This window comes from Ammodytes marinus (genome assembly GCF_949987685.1).
Source record: "Ammodytes marinus genome assembly, chromosome: 4".
NCBI classification, from domain to species: Eukaryota; Metazoa; Chordata; class Actinopteri; order Uranoscopiformes; family Ammodytidae; genus Ammodytes; species Ammodytes marinus.
Genome location: NC_137233.1, coordinates 34,954,926 through 34,981,717, shown reverse-complemented (window position 1 = coordinate 34,981,717; position 26,792 = coordinate 34,954,926). Strand labels below are relative to the sequence as shown.

The 26,792-nt window shown below is 42.8% G+C and overlaps 2 protein-coding genes across 5 annotated transcripts in view; one reads left to right on the top strand and one right to left on the bottom strand.

The window, feature by feature from the left end:
- The window catches only part of shq1 (SHQ1, H/ACA ribonucleoprotein assembly factor), a 64,362-nt gene extending 55,666 nt beyond the window's left edge, over positions 1-8,696 (bottom strand). Inside the window, exons 1-4 of one of the 4 annotated variants that reach the window (XM_080025543.1) lie at positions 8,633-8,696; positions 5,701-5,867; positions 5,366-5,430; positions 598-726 (exon numbers count right to left, since the gene is read on the bottom strand). In XM_080025543.1, the coding sequence (XP_079881669.1) occupies positions 598-726; positions 5,366-5,430; positions 5,701-5,843 (337 nt within the window). In that variant the 5' untranslated portion in view covers positions 5,844-5,867; positions 8,633-8,696. Of the gene's footprint in view, positions 1-597; positions 727-5,365; positions 5,431-5,700; positions 5,868-6,514; positions 6,569-7,753; positions 7,859-8,575; positions 8,596-8,632 lie in introns of those variants that run through there. The other 3 variants (XM_080025545.1, XM_080025544.1, XM_080025546.1) reach the window with 3 other exon arrangements.
- Positions 8,697-9,797: 1,101 nt separating this feature from the next.
- The window catches only part of gxylt2 (glucoside xylosyltransferase 2), a 65,241-nt gene continuing 48,246 nt past the window's right edge, over positions 9,798-26,792 (top strand). Inside the window, exons 1-3 of the mRNA XM_080025657.1 lie at positions 9,798-10,280; positions 21,090-21,282; positions 25,529-25,660. Coding sequence (XP_079881783.1) covers positions 9,919-10,280; positions 21,090-21,282; positions 25,529-25,660 — 687 coding nt within the window. The 5' untranslated portion in view covers positions 9,798-9,918. The remainder of the gene's footprint in view (positions 10,281-21,089; positions 21,283-25,528; positions 25,661-26,792) is intronic.

The window sequence follows — 26,792 nt, the reverse complement described above, 5'->3', positions numbered from 1 at the left end:
AACAGTGGCCACCCCTGCTCTAGACACACCAGGAACCATATGAATGTTGAAAAACATGTGTATTTTGCATAATAGGTAGTCTGGCTTCTCTGGTTTTGCCAGCGTATATCAGCGCGTCCGTCGGCTACCAACGTAACTCCCCCCCTTCCTGTTGCTGGCTTTCCCGTATTGTGCTCCCCATCAAACTCGGAAACAATTCGCTCACAGCCAACCTGTGTGTGTCTGACTGTCAGGGTAGCACTCCCACGCACGCACGCACGCACGCACGCATATTTCCCCCCGGCACTAATTTGCACAGACACCGCTGCTGCTTCCCGGGCTCAGCCCCGCCCTAGATGATTGTGATTTGTTTAAAGAAATAAAAACAGGCCAGCCCAGTTCCCCACCGGATAGACGGCTCTAAATAGAGTGGATCCAGACCATACTACTTGCTGTAGTTTGGTCTGGCTTTCCCAGACTACATAATAGGTGACCTTTAAGTTAAGTTCTGGTAAGCTAGAATAATGCTGCCGCATCCAGTGTTTTATCAATCCGTACTAAATGATTCATTTTCAGTTGGTAAGCAAGTTGGACTGATATATGAATTGACCCACCCACCTGTGCTTAAGTCCTCCACCAGTGGTTTAGCAGAGCGGGAGCCTTTTGGGGCGAGCAGACTTGTCAGCATCTGAAGTCCTTCAAAGTGCTCTCCAGGTGTCTCCTTAGGGACCCGCAGAGTGAAGAGACCTATAGTGAGACACACACAGGACATGAAGTTTGGGCTGTTTTCCAGCCACTGAATATCACTCCACACACAATACTGACAGCCATTATTTAGTGCACTGCGATGCATAATATCTAGTGCTGAAACAATTAAACAATTAACCAATTCAATTACAGTAAATCAACCACATGTGATCATTTGTCATTTATTATACTGTGATTAAGGGTGATAATTCATATTACTTTTAACATTTTATACATGGGAATTCATTCAAACAAAAATATCAGAAAATAAATGGATAGGCATTGCTTGCAACCCAGCAAGTTATTTCAGATATTAATTTTACCTTTAAAATATTTAAATTACATTTTAATTATTATAAATACATTAACCCATTGATGACGGCTGCTGCGCGATGCCACATTGTATCTCCTGCCTGATGCTGCGTAGCATTCTTACTTTATAAAATTTTCATGGCGTGGCAACATAAAATGCACCGTCATTGGTTCAAATACACATGAGGTGGGGTTTGTTGATTTTTTAAGACCACGTGACCACCCAAAAGTTGGGTGGTTTGCCGAAAATCACGCCAATCAAAAAAATGGGTGCAAGCCCTATGTAGGACCTACCTACGTCCAGCCTAGTGATAAATGATTACAGCGGTTGCACCATCTAAAAATTACGACCGGGCGCAGCCACGGCTGACTTAGCGTTGCACATCCTTCTCTTACGTTCACCACATCAGTGACTGTAAAATCAGCGCTCCGTTCCATTACATGTTTGCCTCTTTTAAGGTTGCAACTACAGTGATAACTCATTACACCGTGTTTAAGCTTTACCACATTGTTAGGCTCCTCCCATTTACCACATTGGGCTCCTCCCCTTTACCATGTTAGGCTCCTCCCCTTTACCACATTAGGCTCCTCCCCTTCACCACATTAGGCTCCTCCCCTTTACCACGTTAGGCTCCTCCCCTTTACCACGTTAGGCTCCTCCCCTTTACAACATTAGGCTCCTCCTCTTTACAGGGTTATGCTCCTCCCCTTTACCACATTAGGCTCCTCCCCTTTACAGGGTTAGGCTCCTCCCCTTTACCGGGTTAGGCTCCTCCCCTTTACAGGGTTAGACTCCTCCCCTTTACCGGGTTAGACTCCTCCCCTTTACCACATTGTAAGGCTCCTCCCCTTTACCACATTGTAAGGCTCCTCCCCTTTACCACATTAGGCCCCTCCCCTTTACCACATTGGGCTCCTCCCATTTACCACATTGGGCTCCTCCCCTTTACCACATTAGGCTCCTCCCCTTCACCACATTAGGCTCCTCCCCTTTACCACATTAGGCTCCTCCCCTTTACCACGTTAGGCTCCTCCCCTTTACCACATTAGGCTCCTCCTCTTTACAGGGTTATGCTCCTCCCCTTTACCACATTTGGCTCCTCCCCTTTACCACATTAGGCTCCTCCCCTTTACAGGGTTAGACTCCTCCCCTTTACAGGGTTAGACTCCTCCCCTTTACAGGGTTAGACTCCTCCCCTTTACAGGGTTAGACTCCTCCCCTTTACCATGTTAGGCTCCTCCCCTTTACCACATTGTTAGGCTCCTCCCCTTTACCACATTAGGCCCCTCCCCTTTACCACATTAGGCTCCTCCCCTTCACCACATTGTTAGGCTCCTCCCCTTTACAACATTAGGCTCCTCCCCTTTACCATGTTAGGCTCCTCCCCTTTACCACATTAGGCTCCTCCCATTTACCACATTAGGCTCCTCCCCTTTACACCGTTAGGCTCCTCCCCTTTACCACATTAGGCTCCTCCCCTTTACAGGGTTATGCTCCTCCCCTTTACCACATTAGGCTCCTCCCCTTTACAGGGTTATGCTCCTCCCCTTTACAATGTTAGGCTCCTCCCCTTTACCACATTAGACTCCTCCCCTTTACCATGTTAGGCTCCTCCCCTTTACCATGTTAGACTCCTCCCCTTTACCACGTTAGACTCCTCCCCTTTACCACATTGTTAGGCTCCTCCCATTTACCACATTAGGCTCCTCCCCTTTACACCGTTAGGCTCCTCCCCTTTATCACGTTAGGCTCCTCCCCTTTACCATGTTAGGCTCCTCCCCTTTACCACATTAGGCTCCTCCCCTTTACAGGGTTATGCTCCTCCCCTTTACAATGTTAGGCTCCTCCCCTTTACCACATTAGACTCCTCCCCTTTACCATGTTAGGCTCCTCCCCTTTACCATGTTAGACTCCTCCCCTTTACCACGTTAGACTCCTCCCCTTTACCACATTGTTAGGCTCCTCCCATTTACCACATTAGGCTCCTCCCCTTTACCATGTTAGGCTCCTCCCCTTTACCATGTTAGACTCCTCCCCTTTACCACGTTAGGCTCCTCCCCTTTACCACATTAGGCTCCTCCCCTTTACAGGGTTATGCTCCTCCCCTTTACAATGTTAGGCTCCTCCCCTTTACCACATTAGGCCCCTCCCCTTTACCACATTAGGCTCCTCCCCTTTACCACATTAGGCTCCTCCCCTTTACCACATTAGACTCCTCCCCTTTGCAGCATTAGGTTCCTCCCCTTTACACCATTAGGCTCCTCCCCTTTGCAGCATTACGCTCCTCCCCTTACCACATTAAGCTCCTCCCCTTTACCACGTTAGGCTCCTCCCCTTTACCTTTATAGCCTCTCGGACCATAGGGGTCAGAGAGGCTATATTTTTTTCGCAGCCATTGCCCAAAATGTTTACGCAGGGGCGGGGCTTATTAACAAATTGGCCATAACTCCTTAACCATAGGTCCTATCATCATCAAACTTGCTGGGTATGTGCAGAAGTCATGTGGTAGCATGTCCCACAAAGCTTATCGAGATTAACCCATTGGGGGCGCCACAAATGCCCCCTGACTCTGATTGACCTGTATTACACTTGTACAGCTCATGGTGCTCTACAATATAGCCTCTCGGACAGTTTTTTGAATTTCCGCTAGGGGGCACTGTTATTAAGCCCCGACTGAAGAAAGTTTGAGAGGCCACGCCCCACACACCGTAAGTCCGATTGACTTGAAATTTCTCCCACAGGTGTATTTTAGGGTGCTCTACAAAAAAGCCTCTTGGATCATTAAGGTCAACCTGGAAATATTTTCGGCTAATTAGCATAAACTGAAAAACAGGGTTTTATCCACAACTTTGTCAAGTTTTACTTTATCAACACCAAATGTCTCACGAAGCCCCGGGGGACTATGGGACTACGACTCCGAAAAATATTAGTAGGATAGCTTGGCCGCCATTGACTAAAACGTTTATGCAGGGGCAGGGCTTAATAACAAATTGGCCATAACTAATTGACCATAGGTCCAATCATCATGAAACTTGCAGGATATGTGCAGAAGACATGTGGTAGCATGGCCCTCTAAGCTTGTCGAGATTAACCCATAGGGGCCCCCACAAATGCGAAAACCATCATTCAAAAATGCAATGTTTGACAGGCCACGCCCCTCGCCCCCTGAATCTGATTGACTTGACATTTCTTACACATGTACAGCTCATGGTGCTCTACAATAAAGCCTCTTGGACCATAGGGGTCAGCCATTATTTTCTTTCTTCCCTACCTTACATGACCTGAAATACAGTGAAGTCACATTCACTCTGTGGATTTCCAACCTATCATCACCAAATTGTATACACAGCATCAGGGGCCGGCCACAACTCGGGACTGGAGTTCGGAAAGCCCGCGGCGGCGGTTCGTAGAAGCGTTCTGGCCCGGCCGACGGGCGGGGCGCCGCCGAAGCGGGGATTGGCGGCCTGCGCAGGGCTGCCCGGATTTTCTAGTTTTGAATTATACTTTAACGGTTGATGACTTGAACATTTTACTGACTGTCATTTGCATCGACTATTTAGGAAAACCTGAGAAAAATATCATTTGCATAATAATTTGTAACGTACTGTAGTTAATTCAACCAAGCGCTGCTGAAACGAAACCGCTCAATTGATTCTCCATTTATAAATACAGAGGATTGTTGCTCTCATTATTATTTCACGGCTGAAAGCCTGCTGATCCTGTTGCATTTTATATGGGCCATTTTCCCCCCAATCTCGTGCTGTTTATCAACTTTTTTATTGTCACCTTGGAAACTAGTCAGAACTTATCACTTTACACCTACCTCTTACTAGGCGTAATATTTAGTAGACGTAGTACTACGTCCAGATGGTGCAACAGGTATAAATTCTACGTAGGGCTTAAGGTGCATTTTACGTCCAGCCTAGTCCTACGCCCGGGCATATATACAGCTGGTGCAACCAGCCCCCTGTGTGCGCCTACATGCACGTGGATTGACTCGGGGTGGAGGGCGACTGAAGGGGAGATGCTATGCTGAGAGAAATGGCAACAACATGAAACACAGCATAAAGATTTAACATCTATGATAGAGAACTATTATGTTGACGTTTAAAAAAACAAATTAAAAAATGTTAAATATATATTATTTTATATATATATTTTTTTTTTTCATTTTCAGATAATGCATTGCATGAATCCAAATAAGGAAAAGATGGCTCGAGTGCAGGCGTCTTGTTATGCAACATCCCCGTGCAACTGACACTCGCAAAGCTTCTTTACCGCCATTGTATGTGTTATCATTCTAATAATAATAATTATGTGACCTACCTGTATCTAAGTCAAATTTGGCCTCTTCTCTCCCATCTTCCACTATTCTTCCAGGGAGAGATAATCTGAAAACAACACACACACACACACACACACACACACACACACACACACACACACACACACACACACACACACACACACACACACACACACACACACACACACACACACACACACACACACACACACACACACACACACACACACACACACACACACACACACACACACACACACACACACACACACACACACACACACACACACACAGATAAAGCATAAAGCAAAGACAAATAAAAAAACATTTGTTTGATGTGTATGGGTGGACTCACCTGAGAAAGTAGGGCTTGGCATAGAACTTGAAGTCTGTTCCATCGATGTAGAGGTCAAACTCTGATGTTCTGGTGTAGGGCACGCGGATGCTGAGGATCAGGTACCCGGGGTCTTGGCTCAGGTCAAAGGCAGGAGTTATCATTGTGATAGGTGATGTGGAACAGACCTGTAGCATCAGGAATGAATTAAAGCTCCCATATTATACACTTTTCGGTTCTATTATACACCATATTATATGGTCTTAGTGGTCCCTAATACGTTTTTCTTTAATTGTTTGCTGAAAAAAACTTTCAGGTAATTTATTGTACTATGCTGATCTTCAGCTAATCTCACAATGGCCTATTTTTTAAAAAGAGTTGCAGCTCCCCTCGTAAATATACAATCTTTGAGCTCCCCCCGCCCCCTGTCCGGAAGCGAAGCCAGATATGCCTCGCCCTCTGTCTGTCAGGGCCGTGGACCAATAAGAAATAGGGGTGTGGGCTGCACAGTGGAAGCTTCTGGCTTTCCAGTTTGTGAGGTCAGAAAAGGGGAGAATTCTGACTGGAGTATATTGGGTGGGGGAGGGGTGGTGGTTTCAGAAAGGGGGAGAGTGAGAAAAGGAGAGTGTTATTTTTTTAAATATTTTGGCAGTCTCTAGGCACACCGTGGACCCATGGATATGTTAGAACACATTTAAAAAGTGCATTTAGCATAATATGTGACCTTTAACACCAGTTAAAGCTGGGGTGGGTAACTTTTTCACTGTAATATTTGGCAGAAATGTCATATTAGCCGTTCAGCTATATGTAGGTGAAGTGGTCTGAGAATATCTACTCATCACTTTGCTCTCCCCTGCCTCTGTGTGCCGCCCGCAAAAATTGCCACCGCTCATGTACACTTTGACCAATCAGAGCGAGGCTCCGATTCTCCGTTCTTATTGGCTGTTGGGACTGTCCATTCTCTTTGGCACCGACGTTGTTGCATCAGTTGCGTGAGCGTTCACGACCCGAGCAGTCTGACAGTTTGGCACTACAGCAGCCAACAAACAGCAATGTCTACAATCTGTTAAATGTCATATTTCCCGTATAACAACAACTGCTTACACCACTAAGACAGCAAGGATACGAGGAAAGACCAGGAAAGACACTAGTTGAAAAGACATGAACGCACATAACTGTCGTTGGGAGGGAGGAGCTACAGCAGGTAGAGCGTGTCAGAGAGGGACCAGAGAGAACACAAGTGGAGCGGTTGAGGTATTTGGATTCGAATCTCTATCCCAACTGCTATTTTCTCGCAAATCATAAACCCCAGCTTTAACACCAAAGGTGTAAATTACACAAATTTAACAAAATACATTTTCTCAATTACTGTACTTCAGTACAAGTTTAAGGCACTTGTACTTTACTTGAAGATTTCCTTTTCATGCTATTGTATACTTCTACTCCAATACAATTTAGTCAGAAATATTCTACATTTTACTCCACTATATTAAGTTGATAACTTCAGTGAATTACTTCATGAATTAAGATTTTAGCACAAGAAACATATGACGAGTATATCAAATAGTGTAGGCTATTTCTCTGACACTGTCAAAAACTAATTGGCTAGGGGCGCCCTTAGCTCAGTTGGTAGGGCATCCCCCCCGGGCCGGGCCCAGCAGCAGACCCGGGTTCGATTCCCGCCCGCGGTCGTTATCTGCATGTCACTCCCCTCTCTGCCCCATTTCACCTATGTCTCTCTGCACTATCAATAAAGCATAAAAATGCCCAAAAAATATCTTAAAAAAAAATAAAAAAATTGGCTAATTATTTTTTTGTTTAAAGTAATTTGTAATGCAGATATGACAAAATAATGTCCTAATTATTAATGTTACTTTTTCTAATTATACTTGCATACTACTACTTAGTTTTCAATGCAGAACGTTTACTTGTGCCAGAGTATTTTTACAGTTTAGTATTTGTAGCCTACTAATCTGAATAATGCGTCCACCACTGCTAGTGCTTCTTGAGCATGACATAGTACCATCTTAATACTGTGATACTTCAATACTTTTAAAATCATGTGCTTCTGTACTTTTACTCAAAGGGTTCCCAGGTGCTCTATTAGTGAATGATGGCCCAGTTGACTGTAGCGTGCCACCTTGTGGTTTGACTCCATGAAATATTGTTATGTTCTCACGGCTCCACCAGCAGCAGTAACCCACGTGGCACTGTCAAAAACATAATGAGACAGTTACTAAGGCTGTTTTAACTTCGGCTCGATAGGTTACCATCTCGCAACCAGTTCCCTCTGTTCTCTCAAGATGACGATAGAGTATACGCACATTAGAAAATCTGAACATTTAAGAGTCTTCCTCATAGAACAACGTGTGTACCTTTCAAAACATTGCTTAGCCCATTTTCCTATACACAATGGTATTTAAGTATACTGCTGAACCCTTACCTACCAAAATTGTATTACTTAAAATAAAAGTGCTAGTTATCTTACAATATTACAGCGATCAGCGGGCTTGTATTCAAAACTCCCAGTCTAGATTGTGTTTGATTATTAATGGCCTACATGTGCACACCAAACTGAACCTTAAAATCAAGACATTAAAAAGATATGAGTCGACCGAATTGGTTGATGAACTACATGTCACATTGATTTCTATCGGTTCTTTAAAAAGACAGTTGGTGTGGTATGGTAGCCTGTAAACCACATACATAAAATAAACTGTAAACTGAGCTAACACATGATTGGGCTCCTCCATGGACCTGGGCTCCTCGTACTTTGGCTAACGTGAACCTACATGTATAGCAGATGAGCAGTGCTAGCTGACAGCATGCTACAGCTAGGCTAACTCATATTACTTTTATGACCATGCCAGCGGGGGAAATGGACGGTTTAACTCACCGGAGGAGCAGTCACTAGAATACAGCACATTTAAGGTTAACAACAACACACACTCACCACAGAAAAACAGATGAGAGTTATCCCAACAAGCTTCACCGGCAGCTTTTGGATGTAGCAACCATGTTTTACCGTAGTATATGGTGGAAACTGGCAGTAAAATATCCCGACAAAAAGTTGTAGGTTAGTGTCGTCGACTAACCATATACTAATATACAGTACTATATAACCCATTTAATTTTTTTATTATAGTTTTAACTCTTTTAAATATAGCCTGACAGTGATTTAATTATTATATTGTTTACAAACCGGGAAGCTTCCTCGTTATTTAACAGAAATGTTGCAAATTTCAGATGGGCTTTATCAGACCCGCTCCACTGACATGCTCATGCTTTATGTCCCACAAGCCCGGTCTGAGCTGGGAAAGACAGCTTTTAGCTTCAGTGCCCCCGACTCCTGGAACAACTTACAGCAACAAATTAAACTAAATACCTTCATATCCTTTAATCAATTTAAACAAACTATCTTAAATCTGCCAAACTCTACCTGTAACTGTTTTAATTAGGCTATATTGTACTTTCACCCATTTAATTTCATTTTAATTGCTGCCACTCTTCACCACTATGTAAATGTTTCAATTGTTTTTTTTTTTTTTTTCTTCTCTTCACCTGTTGTTGTGTATTTGATGTATTTGCATTGAATATTGTGTATGCATTGTTGTTTTTCCTTGGAATTTGTTTGAACTCGACACCATTGAAAATGAGGGTCACCCCTCAATTGGTCTCTCGAGGATAAATAAAAGTTAAATGAAAATGAAATGAAAACAAAATGTACCATGATATGAGTTTATAGAATATGACACCAGTTTGTAAAGACTGTCATACTCCACAAAATTCTCTTATAAATACAGAGAGAGTTTTGTGGAGCTGATATTAATCAACTTTGTGTCAACTCATTTGGTAATGGCTTGAATGTATATAACCTCATTTATTAATATGAAAAAGTTACGCACTATAGCTTTAACTATAACAAGCTTACTTTATATAAAGGCTACAGTCATGGTAACTCAAGTACCTCACGGTAATAACAATATAATAGCGCGATAGTAGGCCTACTGCAGTCATTACGGTAACGCAGGCAAAGCCGCGCCTCCGCTAGTGTGATCATCTCCGTGGACGATGAGCCATGCGATGAGCAGCTCCTCTCCGCTCTCCATCATCTGCGGGAAAATGCGAGCGGGGAGCGGTAAGTAAAAATGTCAACTCGGGCCGCGGCTCTCCCTCCTCACTCGCAGACATGAGCGGAGCCCCATCTGCCTCGTCCACTCGCAACAAGTCGCGCTCACCATGCGGATCCACTGCAAGGTAGTTCTGATCGCCGTGTGTCTCGGAGTTTTCTTACTTTTGTACTTTCTGGGGAGCAACGCCGCGGACGAGCCGGACCCGCTTTTTAAAGAAGTTGTAGTGGAGCATGAGAGGGAAGAGCCGGGGGAGGACAGCAGCTCTGCCCTGGTTACCTCATGGAGCCATAAAGAAAGGGTTACCTCCGAGCTCCACGGGCGCGATGTCAAAGCGAAGAAGTTTGCGAAAAAGAAGAAGAAAGGACCGGCCGGGGTCGGTGTGCGTGCGGGTGCGGAGGAGCCTCCTCCCGGGGGACGTAGACAGGGGAAGGCGGCCAACAGAGGGGCTACCGGCGTGAATGCAGAGAGGTGAGTTTGGTTTCTTTGCAGCCTTGTTGAGCCCTTTTACCCTGCGGGCCCGTTTCCGTTTGTGCACACACGAAAATAAGCACCATAAGCTGCTTGGGTATTGCTCGATCTCATATTTAGGAAGTTGTTTAGTAAGCGAGCGTATTGGCGTTTAATCATGCCTTGAAGTGGACCTCAAAAAGCCCGGTACATTGTGCTCAAGGACGCTGCGTGGCACCACAATAGCCTGATCTGTCAGAGGACCCTCAACTGGCACATTGACATCTGCTTGGCTCATGCGTTTAATGTCCATTATTATTGTGATTTTTTTTTTTTAATAATTTCCTCATTTAATGCACTGTGAAATCATTCACGCTGTTGCAATCAATGAGGTTGCTCAAGTATCTTGCTAAAATGTGAGTAGAGAGAGAGCATGGCTAATGTGATTATTTCGAAATGTTGGCAGTAGGACATCAGCAGAATAATAAATCAGTACTTTTTTTAGGCCTTTAATTAAAGGTGGAGTCAATGATTCTGGAGAACGCTTGTGGTCAAAATCACTTATGTCAAAATCAATGATGTCCTTACAGTCTGCTACCTGTTCGTACTGTGTCGCCGCAAAAACATCTAGTAAACGGGTGTGTAAAACAGAGGGTATGTACACAAAGGGGGCCCACCTTAATAGCAACATGCCAGTTCACAAAGTGTAGTAACACCCCAAAAAAATTCCAGCTCCTCACAATCAACTATACGTTGATCGTGAGGAGACTTTCACTGATTTTGACAAATTGTGATTTTGACAACAGGTATTCTCCAGAATCTTACCTTTAATTCACTTCTCCTTAGCTTTAAAAGGGCAAAGGTCCCCTTGAGAGACATCAATTGGAATTAATAAGGAATGCAAATGAGCTCGGAATGACTTAGATCAGGGGTTCTCAACCTTCTGCAAGCTGGGCCCCCCCAAAGCTGGGTCATTGCAGTTGGGCCCCCCCCACCGACCCTGACACCCCCCCCCCCCCACACACACACACACCACCCTACACAGATAGATAGATAGATAGATAGACAGATAGATACTCTATTATTGTTATTATCACAAGGGCTAGGCCAGTGGCGCACCTTTGAGTTGAACATTGGGTTTAGGGTTGGGGTCCGGAAATTTCTTATAATTTAACGTTAAATTCTGGTGCACTTTTATGTGACACTGAGGAAATGTTTTTTTTTTTAAATCTCCTTAGAAGAGAAGAAAATAGTAGCCTAAATAGAACATACACAGAATAAATTCTACAATAGGTATACCTGTTATGAAAAAGCTTCACAAAACAAAGTCTATGATCAATGGGAAACACTGCTGTCTGACAACCCAGTTCAGAGAATGTTTCAACTATTGAGTCTTGGATTTGGAAAGTGGCCAGATTTAGCTCAAAATGCTACCTGCGATTAATGTGCTGTGCAGCCTGAACGCGGAGTTGTGTGTGTCTCAGTGGCGATTCCAGGAAATTTTGACTGGGGGTGGCCAAGGTGGGCCACAGAGCTAGAGTGGGGTGGCCATCACACCCCTGAATGAATAGCATGTGATATGCTGTACAACCAATTCAAAGATGATTTATAATCCCAAATGCCCAAATCATGTTAGTATCCATTGTAATGTTTGTCAGAAAACTAAACCCCTGAAGGGGGGTCTGGGGGCATCCCCCCCAGAATATTTTTTTGTGTTTTTAACATGTAATCTAAGCATTCTGGTGCATTCTGGCGAAGATAATAAAGGAAAAAGTCAATATTCATTTCAGTTCAGATGAATAGTAAAATTAGCAAGACAACATAACTTGCTAGCAGCCAGATGCCTAACAACTGGACAGAGGGACGGATGACAACTAGCTTTTGACCAAATATCTTGCTAAAAAAATCAACCTTTATTTATGAAATTCTGCCCTAAGAACATGTTACACTTGCTAACTACAAACTTACATTTTTTTATTCAGATTTCAAAAATCTGCTGGGACACGTGCCCATACACATGCATGGGTGGCACGCATGTCACAAGCACACTTATGCTGTTTTCAAGACCTTTGCTGACCAGAGACCAGTTCTAGTGGCCACAGTCCTACCATTAATTCAGTACTTGAAAATTGCAAACTGATCTCATATCAGTGGATTGGAGTGTTTGTGTGATGAACTTGGCAACTACCTATCAAAAAAAGTTAAGAAAGAAAAAAAATACATATCATCTCTGAACTAGGCTACATATCAGGAAAAAAATTTAAATTACAAAAAAAAAAAAAAAAAAAAATTAAGATTAAGATTAAGATTTTTATTTATTTTTTTTTCATCCCCCTCGCGCCCCCCCGGTAGAGTGTCCGCGCCCCACCGGTTGAGAACCACTGACTTAGATAACCCGTGAAGTGGACAACACTTACAGAAGTTGGAAAACCCATAACTGTTAACCTTCTCTCTCCATGTCTCCGTTTCTGCAAAATCAATCTACGTGGGGTGGGAAAGCATGTCAGGTGTGATCTGTGCTTGAAGAGGAGCTGCTGATGATCTGATTCAATCACCATCTCTTCAGGAAGCCTGTCATATTAAGACAAAAGCCACAGTTTGCTATTTCTGTTCTAAAGGATGGGCGGATTTTTTTATTGCGCATCAAACACTTTCTAATTTCAGCCTCAACGTCTTTCCCTTTGCAGCTTCCTCAACCTGGAGTTGATTACCAAGCCAGTGATGCCTTAATGCCTCGTTTCCACCGAGTAGAGCGGGTCGGTTGGAGCGGTTCCGGTTATTTTGGCTTTCCATTTGCCAAAAGTTGGGTAGGGTACGGATATAAGCGTGCCTAACCGCTCTAAGCCGCTCCCATTTTCGGTACTCATCCGTATGGGTACCAGCCGCCTGAAAGGGTGCCGAAAAGATGGAGCTACACACTCCCGTCCGTTGATTGGTCGAAATAATGTTTTACGCCGTGTGTAGTCACCTCGGCAAGAGTGAAGAGAGTCTTGTGTTTTGGCGAAAAATGTGAGCGCAGCACTGTTTATTGTGTGGTGTTTTTCCTCGTCATTAAATTAATCAGTGGGCTACACTGTGTCCCACTGCTACGATGTCACGTAGCTGCCGCAGCCAGCGCTGTTCGCTCACTGTCTCTGTCGGCATGCATCGAGCCGTCTCTTTGCATTTTCCCATCGGAATACGCTCACAACACGGGGTAATAAATAAAAAAGCGGCTGGTTTGACCAAGCAAAAACGAGAGACCGCTGGCTTGACCACAGTTGTTCCTAAGCCCGATATTTTTACCCATATTCTGGTGCCGGCTATCGCAGTCCAGCCTAAACCCGCCCGACCCGCTCTACTTGGTGGAAAGTAACGAGGCATAATAGCCTTGCGACGTAGCTTTGGAGATACTGCTAGGCACTAATATGTATTCTTCTCCAAAGCCCAGACTGGGGGGGGGAGGGGACACTGTTGGCTAGATAAAAGCCGTCAAGGCGAGAAAAGGACCTTTGCGTACGCCCCAGAGAACCACAGTCCTCCACGTGTGCTCCGCACTGATAAGGGAGATGGGGTGGAAGGGGTCACTGCTGGCTGTAAACAAGAAAAAAAGAACGCTGAACAGGATTGGAGAAAAGCTCTCCAGGCTGACTGCTGCGATTATGGGGGAAAACACACTGAGCATCTGGGAAAAGCCACCCCAAAAATGTCCACTATTTAATTGCCTGAGCTAATCGATTGGATGTTTGCTTGAGAGAATAAAAGACTGTGAGCAATAGGGTGTAGTTTTCAAGTTACAAGCCTTGGCAAAAGTGTACAAATGCTCTTTTAAGGTGGATCAGAGGGCTTAATCATTGATTAAAGGCAGGACATACTTAATGTGCTAAGCCTGTCGACTATCCTCCGTCTATATAATAATAATTCCTGTTTATTAAGCAGTAGTAACCTTTAATGCAAATGCAATTTTTCATGGTGTCACAACAACTCACAAGAGACTCCCCAAGTATGAGAAAATACAACACTCTCCCTTTTTCTCCACCCCCTCCACCTTTCTGAAAACCTGTGTTCAAAAACCCCAGTCAGATTTCTCTCCCCTTATGATGTCATAAGGGCAGATAAATGAATAGAGAAGATTCAGCAATGGCACTGTGAGAAATATTAATGGTGTTTTGGACACTTCACCATGAAAACAGTTTCTAGTAGAAACCCAAATGATAATATTGAACCTGAAAATGAGCATGATATGTTACCTTTAAAAAGAAATGTTACAATATAGGTGTGTGTATCTTCTCACAAGCTGCCCTTTCAGGGTTTTTTTTGTTGCTGTTATTCGTCCCTAAATGTGAGCGGCGGCCAGATTTCCTGTGCAGCGTGCTAAATAGACAAACATCCCTTGTTTTTCCTAATCGTATAATTTCCTCTTGACACATCACACACTACTTCCTGTGGCCAAAAATAGAGAGCTCCGGCTGTCCCCATGGACTAGACACCACACGTATACATATACCGTATGTGTGTGGACGTACATCCATGTATCATCATTTATTTATCAAGTAAAAACCCAAAACATTTCCAGATAGTTTTTATCGTTTAAATTAGATATACAGTATATTGGTGGATTGGGACTTTTCGGACAAAATTATTTTGAAAATGTCTCCTCAGGCACTATGAATTCTGATGTACATTTGTCACTACTTCCAAACATTTCTACACTCCCAATATCAATGGATTGATCAAAACTAATATTGGTACTGAATGAAACCTGTGGCTTAAAGCCCTTTTCACACCTGTCAATCATTCTGTTTCCGGTTCAGATGCACAATAAAACAGACATAACCGCTATCTGCTTTTTAATTTTTTTTATACATATTAAGGCCAGCCAATGCAGGATTAGATTGACGCTGATACTCAAATCCGTCTCCCCTCTGTTACTGCAAATATAGTTAAGCTGCGTTCCTTGCAGACAAGAAGTCCATCTCTCTCTCTCTTTTATGCATAGCTGTAAAACTGTCATCCTGCATCCGTTCTCCCTCTGCTCCCTGGGACTGGTTGGAGATCTCCCTCCTAGCCTGTGTAGCCCAAAGGGGTTGGAAGGGAACCTCTTGCGAGCCTCATCAGGGGTATATCAATCTGTTTGTTAGACCGGTTAACTCACTTTTTCTTAATTGTGATTGCTTGTGAATACATCAGAGTGTATGAGAATGAACAAGCAGAACGTGCAATATGTGACTCTTGATCCATGTCTGTACAAAAATGCTTTGTCCAACAGTTTTCCTTCTTGATATTCTTCTCGGCAAATCCCATCAACTGGACAGGATTGTGGAGCAAGGGATATATACTACATCACTGCACGCTTTCCACACCACACGGTTACAAATGTTGGGCTGCACGCTTGACCGCCTACTCTAAGGGGTCCATGGGTGTGTGGGCGGATGACGATTTCTAAGTCAGCATGCCAGAAGTATGAATTGGCCTTAGAGGTTCTGGAAGGAGAAACTAGAAAACTAAAAAGATTCATTGGGTAAAACCCTTTATTTCTTAGGACAAAGATAACGATTTCTCAACAGAAAGTCTGTATCACCACCAAGTTTTCTAGGTGGAAGTCACACACTTTTAGCTTGTGGAAGATGAAGACTTAAAGCTGGGGTATATGATTTCTGATTGGTCAAAGTTAACATGAGCTGACACTTTGACCAACCAGAGCGAGGCTCCGATTCTCTGTTCTTATTGGCTGTTGGGACTGTCCATTCACTTTGGCACGACTTTGTTGGTGTAGAGCGTGTCAGGGAGGGACCAAAGAGAACAAGTGGAGCGGTTGAGGTATTTGGATTCGAATCTCTATCCCAACTGCCATTTTCTCCCCAAATCCTCCACCCCAGCTTTAATTCAGTTGCATTAGGCATCCTGATGATCACTAGGCATGGGACGATTACCGGTTTCAATGTATAGAGAGGTATGAAAAAGTCAAGGTTTCAAAACCGCCATTATTTCTGTCATACCGTTCTAAGTAACTAGAACACACAGGATGTTAACATACAACTTTATTAACGTTCAGAATGTTCCTGCATCATAGACCCCGTTTCCACCTGGCATTAACATGTGGTTTTTGTGATCCGATCACATGAATACAGCCCAAACTACAGGTGAAAACACTCTCAAGACGCATTGAGATCGGATCACAAAAACCACATTCGGAGATGGTTTACGTCGCTTGTGTCGCTTGTGTTCGCATTCATTTGGTAGTGGAAACACGAATGTGGTTTGTGTCCACATTAGGGACCTCCTACTCAACTGCTGCCCCCTGCCTGGGAGGAAATACGTTGAAAATGCATCACTGGCGTTCATGCAGCTTTTATAGAAGCCTCATGAACGAGTTGCAAATGACAAGCTTACTCCTCTGTTTTCATTTCACTGCGTAAATCTGAAAACACGGAAATCGCTGCTATTGACTGGAGAGCTGCAAGGCAACTACTTCCTGTTCTTATCTGCTTAAGAATAAAAGTCAACTCGCGTTTGGCTAGTAACATGCTTTTAATGTGAAGGCGCACAGGAAATATTCTGTTCGCATATACAGTAGCCTATCTTAACTGCATACAGAAAGCCGCCCGTGTAGCCTACTGGTGGTGGTGACAAGAGCGTATCAAACGTTAGAAAAGCCGCCCGGCAAACACACATCTTTCACCAGCCAAAGAGGCGTAATAACTTACTCGCCTAAGAGTTTTTACTTTTATATAGGCTACTATCTATGATATTTCCCGCATTTTGCGAGAGCCCTCTAAGCAGTGTTGTGCATCGCGCCTCCTTGTCCAAATGAGACAGTAGCATATCTCGTCAACCTAGACTGGTCATTATCTTAGCATGTAATGCATTTTAATAGCAAATGCGATTAAAACTGTGGCACTGTATGTTTACTTGTTTGAACCCCACCGGTTAAAAACACCAATGCAAACAGAAATGATGTACGTGTTGATTTAAATACAGCGCGGGTAAATGGAATCCGATCACAAGTAGACACAGAAGTCACATTTGAAAATACAAGTGGGAACACACGGACTGAGAGCTGTCCACTTGTAACCAGATTCAAAAAGTCAGATGTTAATGCCAGGTGGAAACAGGGTCATAACCACATGTCTCTAAAAACCTTGTTGAGCTGCCCACTTAAAGGACAGCTTTTTATTTAAATTGCATTGAGAATAATTCAATTATTGTTATCATGCAAGTTTATTAATGTTCCGAATATTCTATATGTCGTTTGAAAAATAAAAAGATTGTGTTCAGGCTTGTGTTTTTTTTACCCAGACATTTAAAAAAAACACATTTCAGAGCTGTAAACGCAATACCGTGAAACCGGGATATTTTTGCTTAAGGTTATCATACCGTCAGAATATCATACATGATCGTTTGACTGTGGTTCACTTTCATGATATACCATGAGATTTTCCATTGAACTTCCTTTTACAATGTGCATTATAAAATGTCCCTTGAGCAGAACTTGGATGAATAAAGAGTTGGACTGACACATACTGTATTGTCTCATATATGTTTTAAAGCTCCCATATTATACACTTTTCGGTACTATTATACACCATATTATATGGTCTTAGTGGTCCGTAATACGTTTTTCTTTAATTGTTTGCTGAAAAAAACTTTCAGATAATTTATTGTACTATGCTGATGTTCAGCTAATCTCACAATGGCCTATTTTTCTAAAAAGAGCTGCAGCTCCCCTCGTAAATATACAATCTTTGAGCTGCTCCCGCCCCCTGTCCGGAAGCGAAGCCGGATACGCCTCGCCCTCTGTCTGTCAGGGCCGTGGACCAATAAGAAATAGGGGTGTGGGCTGCACAGTGGAAGCTTCTGGCTTTCCAGTTTTTGAGGTCAGAAACGAGGAGAATTCTGACTGGAGTATATTGGGGGGGGGAGGGGTGGGGGTTTCAGAAAGGGGGAGAGTGAGAAAAGGAGAGATTGTTATTTTTTAAAATATTTTGGCAGTCTCTAGGCACACCGTGGACCCATGGATATGTTAGAACACATTTAAAAAGTGCATTTAGCATAATATGTGACCTTTAAGGCAATGCAGCACACACAGCTAGACCTCCCAACCGATTGCGAAAGAAGGAAAGAAACGGATGACGTGGTTCTCATTTTAGTCTGAATCTGCGGCTGCATCAACACAAATGTGTGCAGCAGATTAGCTGGCGGTTCTGATATGGCCTCGCTATCCCAATTTGGCAACTTGTGGAATAAGGTGCAAGCCATGAATCCAGGCAGTATATCTGTAGTTTTTATTGTCACGTGGGCCAACATTTTTTAAGCATGTTTCCAAGGGCACGAAGAGAACATGTTAAGTTGCATTGCTTTGATATCCATTGGTTGGAACCAAAGTGAACATAGTGTAATAAAAGCCCACCAAATGACCCAGTTATGATTAATGAAGTGCCTTCAAGGTGTTTTTAACTTTAGCTTCTTCTTTTTGTGCACATACATTTTTCTTTTCACAGTCTTTTGAAGGTACTGCTTCTTTTTTCCCTCTCCTTGCACAAGTTCAAAGGGGTCGGCTGTGTAGTGCTGTGTAGGCAGAGGGCTCTTCTTATGCTCACACTGCTGACAGTAAATGATTTCAATCCTTTTGTGCCTCTCCTGTTCTAGTATTTGACTGCTTTCAGATGTGGGGGAACAGCGCCATGACATAAAACATCATGTGTGCAGTGCAGCCAAATGCCTAATGCAACAAAGACATTTCTTCTTCTCTCTTTATTTGTCTTGCTTTGTTCACTTATTTTATGCAAACAATTCCAGGGGCATTTATTTTGCATGACTAAAGTGGGATGTAATTGCACTCGTGTAGGAGATATGGATTGACAGAGCATCAGCCTTTTTGAAGCGAGGCGGACCGCTTTCTCATTCATCCTCATCTTGCCGTTCCATCATTGTCCCTCTGCCATGCAGAAAACGAGGTGTCACGCTCCCAGACTGGCCCCGCAAACCCACCTGTCAAATTTCAATCTTCTCCTCCCAATTCCAGTCCGTTTCTACCAGACAATTTTGCTTCCTCAAGGCTCAGAGGAGATCTGTGCCTTTTGGGGATATGCTGTCTTTAGTTGGGAAAAGCTATTTGCCTTCCACTGTTCTCCCAAATGACGCTTTACACTCTGAAGAAAAGGCTCTCTGTTCTCTTCTGTGTGTGTGTGTGTGTAGTGTGTGTCAGTCTTCTCCCCCTACTGCTAAGCTATGACAACCTTTACAGTATGTCGGACATGTTATTACAACCAGCCCTGTGTGTTTGTGTGTGTGTGTGTGTGTGTGTGTGTGTGTGTGTGTGTATGGAGGACATATGATGTTGGCCTTGGCTTCAGTCACCCCCATTGTGCAAATGTTTCCTTATCGTAGTTGGAGATGCTCTGCCCTGCTGCTGAGTGTATTTTATCTCTAAAGAGTGCCCATTTTAACACCAGATAAATGGTGTAAACCTTGCCTTTGAGCATGGGGGGACAATGTGGGAAAAGAGCTACATATTAAATACATGTGATTGTGTGTGTGTGTAGTGTTGAACAACATTACCATGGCACACAGATGTCATGTATTTGGGTGAAACATTCCTAGCTTGACACCTTGTCTATCTGACAGGAGGATGACATGGTGATGTGCTATTTTCTTGTCATGATTCTCCTGAAGTCCAAAATGGATTTCTGGTTTGCTGACATGTTCTATGGTGACATGTTGACAGGTTGGACTCAGCTGTGCTTCTGTGCTTCTCTGACACATTGGGATACAGAGGAAAGATAGCTTTATTTGCCCCATATATGGACATGATATTCCCCAATCTGTGTTCTGATAGGATGGATACAGTGCATTTTTATTTATTAAACATTCGTTATGCAAAGGGACAACTATGTAGCATAAACCAATGTGGCACACTGCACACATCACAGCAATTATAGCCTAAGCTTATATGCAACACCTGTCCCTTGATGGGCCTAAAGCTAATGAGAATTTTAAGGTGAATTTTAAGGAGCAAGACGTTAATAATTACCCCAATGGAGTTAAAGAGCTACTTCTCCGGTGGGAATATGAAGGTGTATTGAACTCTGAGATCCTATGTAGTATAAATTTGCAAAATGTTTAGAAATCGGTTCATCCTAGCCTGAGAAAAGGCAGAAAGAGTGTTTTATGGTCTCACTGTCTAACCCTACATTTTATCATGTGTGACATCACACATGGGAAAATGCAGGGTAAGGATTAACAGCACAGCTGGGCCAAGGAAAGACTGAGGAAAAACTGAGGGAAGAAAAACCTCATTCATTATATTATAATAGCAATTTTATAATGATAGAAGGCCGGTTCCGTATGGATGAAGTATTCCTTAAAGTATACTGTAGGTGTTGAAGTATAGGGAAAATGATGGTTTGCTGTATCATATTGGGTATTTTTGTAGAAAATTTTCATGGGCAATATCAAACCAGATTAATTGGGTATAAACCTTAAGAATTCCATAGTGGTCAAACGTTTGTCTTTCAGTTCCTTCATGTTGCTTGTGTATGCACAGCAGCCAATTCAAAGGTGACGAGTGAGTGAACCAAGGTTTGGGTAACCAGTGTAAAGTAAACCAGTCCAGACCCCCTCTATTTCTTCTGCACTTGGCCCTGGCCCATTTACATCTGACAAGAGAAGCTTTATTAAGCTTAATTTTGTATCTCTCTGTCTTAGTGTTATATTGCATTGAAAATATACTGTACCCATCTACCTTTGCTTAGTTTAAACATTGAATTGTATTCTCTTTGGTTTTCTTGTACTTATCTATTAGCAGTTTGGTACACTTTTCATCCCCTATCTTTTCTTTTTCTTCTTTAGTAAAGCGCGTACTAAGGCGGGCCGGCCGGTGAGCCGGCGTTCAGAGGACGTCATGCAGCTGGCTGTGGTGGCCTGTGGGAATCGTCTGGACGAGACCCTGGCCATGGTCAAATCGGCCCTCCTCTTCAGCCTCAAGAAGATTACCTTTCACATTTTTGCTGAGGACCCTTTGGCCCCACAGTTTGAAAACAGGGTAAGGAACCCTTCGCTGGCCTGATGCCTAAATTTATATGGTGCACATTTTTTTCTAGCACTCCCCCCCCACTAACACAATACCAAACAACAGATCCAATACATGACATACATACCTAACCGCAAATCATTAATTAACCAACAAGCATTCAAAGATAAATAAGAAATGGAAAAAAGAAACTGAAGAGAAAAAAACAATTATACTAATGAATAAATAAACCAAAATGGTCTACCCTTTCTGAGTGAGTCCTCTGATTTAACCCAGGGTATGTTAAACATTCCCCCTTCTCTTTGTGACAGATGATATCAAGAGCAGAGCGGTCTGCCTCTCTGACTCGCTCCAGTGTACACACCTAACCCTTTTTATCTCAAGGCTTAGGGCGTAATATATCACAGAGGCACCCTGCTATTTCTCTCAGTTCCACCTATCACTTCAAAGTCACCTTTACAGAGAGCTGCCTGGCATGATTTTAATCAGTTCCACTGAAGTTCTACCTAACAGTCTATTAACATGACTTCAGCTAATGAACCTTGAACAGTACCGAAAAGCAACCTACACAGCTTTAAATCCAAAACCCTAAAACCGGTGAGCTTGCCTTCATGTGTGTGGTGAATCATTGCCATGTGTTAAAAAGATCTAGGGCACATGTGCTGTGTATGTATAGCAGCCGGTGTTCTGACATTTTCTGCTCCCTCGTCAGATTTTGCTACCTATCAGAAAATGCTACCCTACGTCATGGTAGCGTATAGACAATTACCTCATCAAACGATGCATCCGCTACAGAATCACGTTATTTTACACCACTACTCACCCTATGTAGGCCTACACACAGTGTAGCCTACACTGTAGGAATATGGGGAGCATATTTTGATGCTGTTAGTGTAATAGCCTATATCAAATTATGCTACCCTATCAGAAAATGCTACCTCACGTAATTGGTAGCGTATTTGATCTGTAGACCCATTAACTATCAAATAATGCTCCCACTACAGAATCACGTTACTTACAACACCACTACTCACCCCATGTAGCCTACACTGAAAGCTGTATATTTTTATGCTACTTTATAACGTTATTATAGATTTAGTAGGGTATAATGTGAGATCAATTGTCTCTATCAAATAATGCTCCCACTACAGAATCACGTTATTTTACACCACTACCTATGTACACCCCACCCCCCCTCCCACCACCGGTGACTTGACATTTTCTGCTACCCGTCAGATTTTGCTCCCTAGTGGTTCTGCGCATGCGCATTCCGAAAATAACAATCCTGCGTGAGCAGCCGTCAGATTCTGCTACCTTTTTTTGCTACCGAGTATTTTCTTCAAAACATGTTTTTAACTGCGTGATTATGCTACATATATGTTTAAATTGTGCCTTTTGACCTGTGAGCATGTAGACACTGGCTTTGCTGCTGAATATAGAAATAAAATTATAGGCTTTTCTATGTGTTAACTTTACCAGACTCGGAGTGGAGAAAGTTTTCGCCGGTGGTGGTGGTGGGAGGGGGGTGTACGTAGTGGTGTAAAATAACGTGATTCTGTAGCGGGAGCATTATTTGATAGAGACAATTGATCTCACATTATACCCTACTAAATCTATAATAACGTTATAAAGTAGCATAAAAATATACAGCTTTCAGTGTAGGCTACATGGGGTGAGTAGTGGTGTTGTAAGTAACGTGATTCTGTAGTGGGAGCATTATTTGATAGTTAATGGGTCTACAGATCAAATACGCTACCAATTACGTGAGGTAGCATTTTCTGATAGGGTAGCATAATTTGATATAGGCTATTAAACACTAACAGCATCAAAATATGCTCCCCATATTCCTACAGTGTAGGCTACACTGTGTGTAGGCCTACATAGGGTGAGTAGTGGTGTAAAATAACGTGATTCTGTAGTGGATGCATCGTTTGATGAGGTAATTGTCTATACGCTACCATGACGTAGGGTAGCATTTTCTGATAGGTAGCAAAATCTGACGAGGGAGCAGAAAATGTCAGAACACCGGCGAAAACTTTCTCCACTCCGAGTCTGGTAAAATTAACACATAGAAAAGCCTATAATTTTATTTCTATATTCAGCAGCAAAGCCAGTGTCTACATGCTCACAGGTCAAAAGGCACAATGTAAACATATGTGTAGCATAATTACGCAGTTAAAAACATGTTTTGAAGAAAATACTCGGTAGCAAAAAAAGGTAGCAGAATCTGACGGTTGCTCACGCAGGATTGTTATTTTCGGAATGCGCATGCGCAGAACCACTAGGGAGCAAAATCTGACAGACCAGAAAATGTCAAGTCACCGGCCAGACACAGCAATATGAGACACTGTGTTTCTGTGTGTTGAGAGAGATAGAAAATTCAAGTCAATTTATTTTTATATAACAAAGTATAAGCAAGCTGCGTAGTTTGTTGATGCTTTAATAACTTTCGAACGGTAGTAAAGTCGGAGTTCCTTACTTTTTCCCCGTGGAGGCGAACAGCTGATTGTTCCGTTCCAAATCAGCTGTCCTCCGCGCCATCGTAACCCGTACAGGAGCTTATCAATTCATCCAGGAACGTGCATCTTTTCGGCGATTTATAAATCCATACAAAGATCCAATATTGATAGTCTTTTGTGAACATATTATATCCATTATTGACCGCCTATTCCCATGAAGCAAGTAAGTCACTGTTGATGATGGGCAATAGCAGCGCTGAATGTAAACAAACAGCTGAGCTAAGCTAACGTTAGCATTACGTCAAGCATTACATTTCCTTCCGAAATCGTGCTAATGTTGTGGTAGCCTATAGAGTTATTAGGAACACAATCTATTTTTCCTCCATCTCTCTCTCCCTCCTGCGCTTGGTGCCGCTTTTAGTTTGCCTCACTCTGGTAACATCACGCAGCCTACTACAGCTGATATCACCGGTTGTGCTTTGAAAGGTCAGCGGCCAACTAGGTCAAAGTTCAAATAATTCGATAATATATTTTAAATGAATGTCTAATTTGTATTTTACAATTGTTTTATAACTTGTGTATCCAAATATTATTTGCTGACAAAATATACTGCAGTTTGAGCTACCTTTGCAAAACATTTTTTTTAAAATATTTTTTGAAAAAATTTGGTACACGTGGCGCGCATACTCTTTATCAGCTCTTACCGCCGGGCCTAAAAAACACTGCTGTACACCTATCGACAGTAACAAGTATTTATATATATTTAAGGTTTAAAAAAGTAAATTTATTTCAATATATATTTTGGGGATTAAAAAAAATAATAATCGGGGTTCCCGGTCAAACCACAGCTAATCTTCTTAGCAATGGTGACAACAACACTTTCCCATAATGTGAAGCTTCCTGCATTTGGGTCGGATCGAGTCCGGCCAAAGTCACACCACAAACGAACTGCAGCAGAGTTCGTTTGGAAGCGCACCAAGACCACCTCTTCAGCTGGGTCTCGGTGCACTTGTTTGGTCCGCCCCCGGGTGCGATCGCTGTATTCACACCTACCTGAAAGATGCGCACCGAGTGCGGAAGCATACCTGAGTTTGTTTAAACCTAAATTAAACACGGCAGGTGTGAATACGCCCTAAGAGTGCAATCAATACTCTCACGTATGAGATAATTGTGATCTCAATTCTATAGGAGAAAAATTGTGATTAATTTTTCAGCAAGAATCGTGCAGCCCTACTCAGTATCACAAATAAGAATTTGCTTCAGGGGGCTTTACAATATTTACTGCATATGACACACTTATGTTCTTTGACAGATTTAGATATGGAAAAACTCCACAAAAAAGTTGGGTTTCCTTTTGGTTACCATACTTGTCCTCGTCAGCCCAAACTATTTGCAGATTGCCTGCAGTGCTGTCACTCTTCTCAGGGTCAAAGTGTTCTATGATGATTAGGGAGAGACTGGGCGCCTAACAGTTGGGATAACCCAAGCATCGGCGATACACTCTGGGCTTAAAAGTGAGGGTCCCCTTCCTTGTTTAGACTCTAGACTCTTTCTTAATAAAACAACAGCTGGCAGCTGCATGTGTGTTCCGCACAGAACGGAGCAGACATGACGTCATTGTTTTAAATGGCCGTCTTTATGAGCCACTCTGAGAGAGAGATTAGCTTCCAGGATGATTGTTAACGGCAGCTCCTTTCCTCACATACTTGCTCAGCCATTTTTTTATAGAGGTCCATTAGACACACACTTTCTCAGTTTGTATGACGTTTCAATGACGATGTGTCAATCTACTTTTCTAGCTGAACCAGTGGCCGCGCTCCGTCTCCACCAAGTTCCAGTACAGGATCTACCCCATCACCTTCTCTGTGGGCAACGCTGACGAGTGGAAGAAGCTCTTCAAGCCCTGTGCTGCTCAGAGGCTCTTCCTCCCTGTAAGGCGGCTTAAGGCACTTATCTCCTTTCAAATCCTCACTATGCATAATTGCATTAAAGGGGCACTATGCAGTTTTAGGGGAGGGGGATTTGTTTACATATTCAGACAGCAATTAGTTTACAAAACATATTTTCTCTAGATGTTATTCTTAGGATTGAATAATTCTGCAATCAAATCAATACAAAATGATTTTGAGGCACGACACTTCAAGTTTAGTCTCATATGCTGTGTCCCCAGCATGGCTTGTGGCAAGGGTTGGAGGAAGGTGCTCTGGTCAGATGAGACCAAATTTATAGTTTTTGATCTGAATGCAAAACGCAATGTGTGGTGGAAAACTAACTTTGCACATCACCCTGAACGCACCGTCCCTACCGTTAAACATGGCGGTGGCAGCATCATGATGTGGAGTTGCTTTTCTTCAGTAATATAACATAGCGCTTTTCTCTCACTCAGAGCGCTTGAGTAGGGACAGGGAAGCTGGTCAGAGTTGATGGGAAGATGGATGGAGCCAAATACAGGGCACAACACCTGTTAGAGTCTGCAAAAGACTGAATACTGAGGTTCACCTTCCAGCAGGACAACTACCCTAAACATACAGACATACAGTCCCCTCCAATAGTATTGGAACGGTGAGGCCAATTCCTTTAATTTTGCTGTAGACTGGAAACATTTGGGTTTGACACCAAAAGATGAATATGAGACAATAGCTCGACATTTCAGCTTTCATTTCCAGCTATTAACATCTGGATCCGATACACAACTTAGAAGATAGCATTTTTTGAAAAGGAACACCACATTTTTAGGCGAGCACAAGTATTGGAACAGATAGACTTTAAATAAATTGAAGTGAATAAAACATAATATTTTGTCGCAAATCCTTTGCTTGCAATAACCGCATCAAGCCTGTGACCCATTGACATCACCAAACTTTTGCATTCTTCTTTTGTGATGCTTTTCCAGGCTTTCAACGCAGCCTCATTCAGTTGCTGTTTGTGTTAGGGGGTTACTCTCTTAAAGGGAAAATTCGCCGATTTTCAACCTTAACTCATCTACCATAATATCCTTTGGGTCGCAATATATCCCGTGTATTTTTTCAACATGGTCCGTTTCGCAGGGACCGAGCTTCAAAA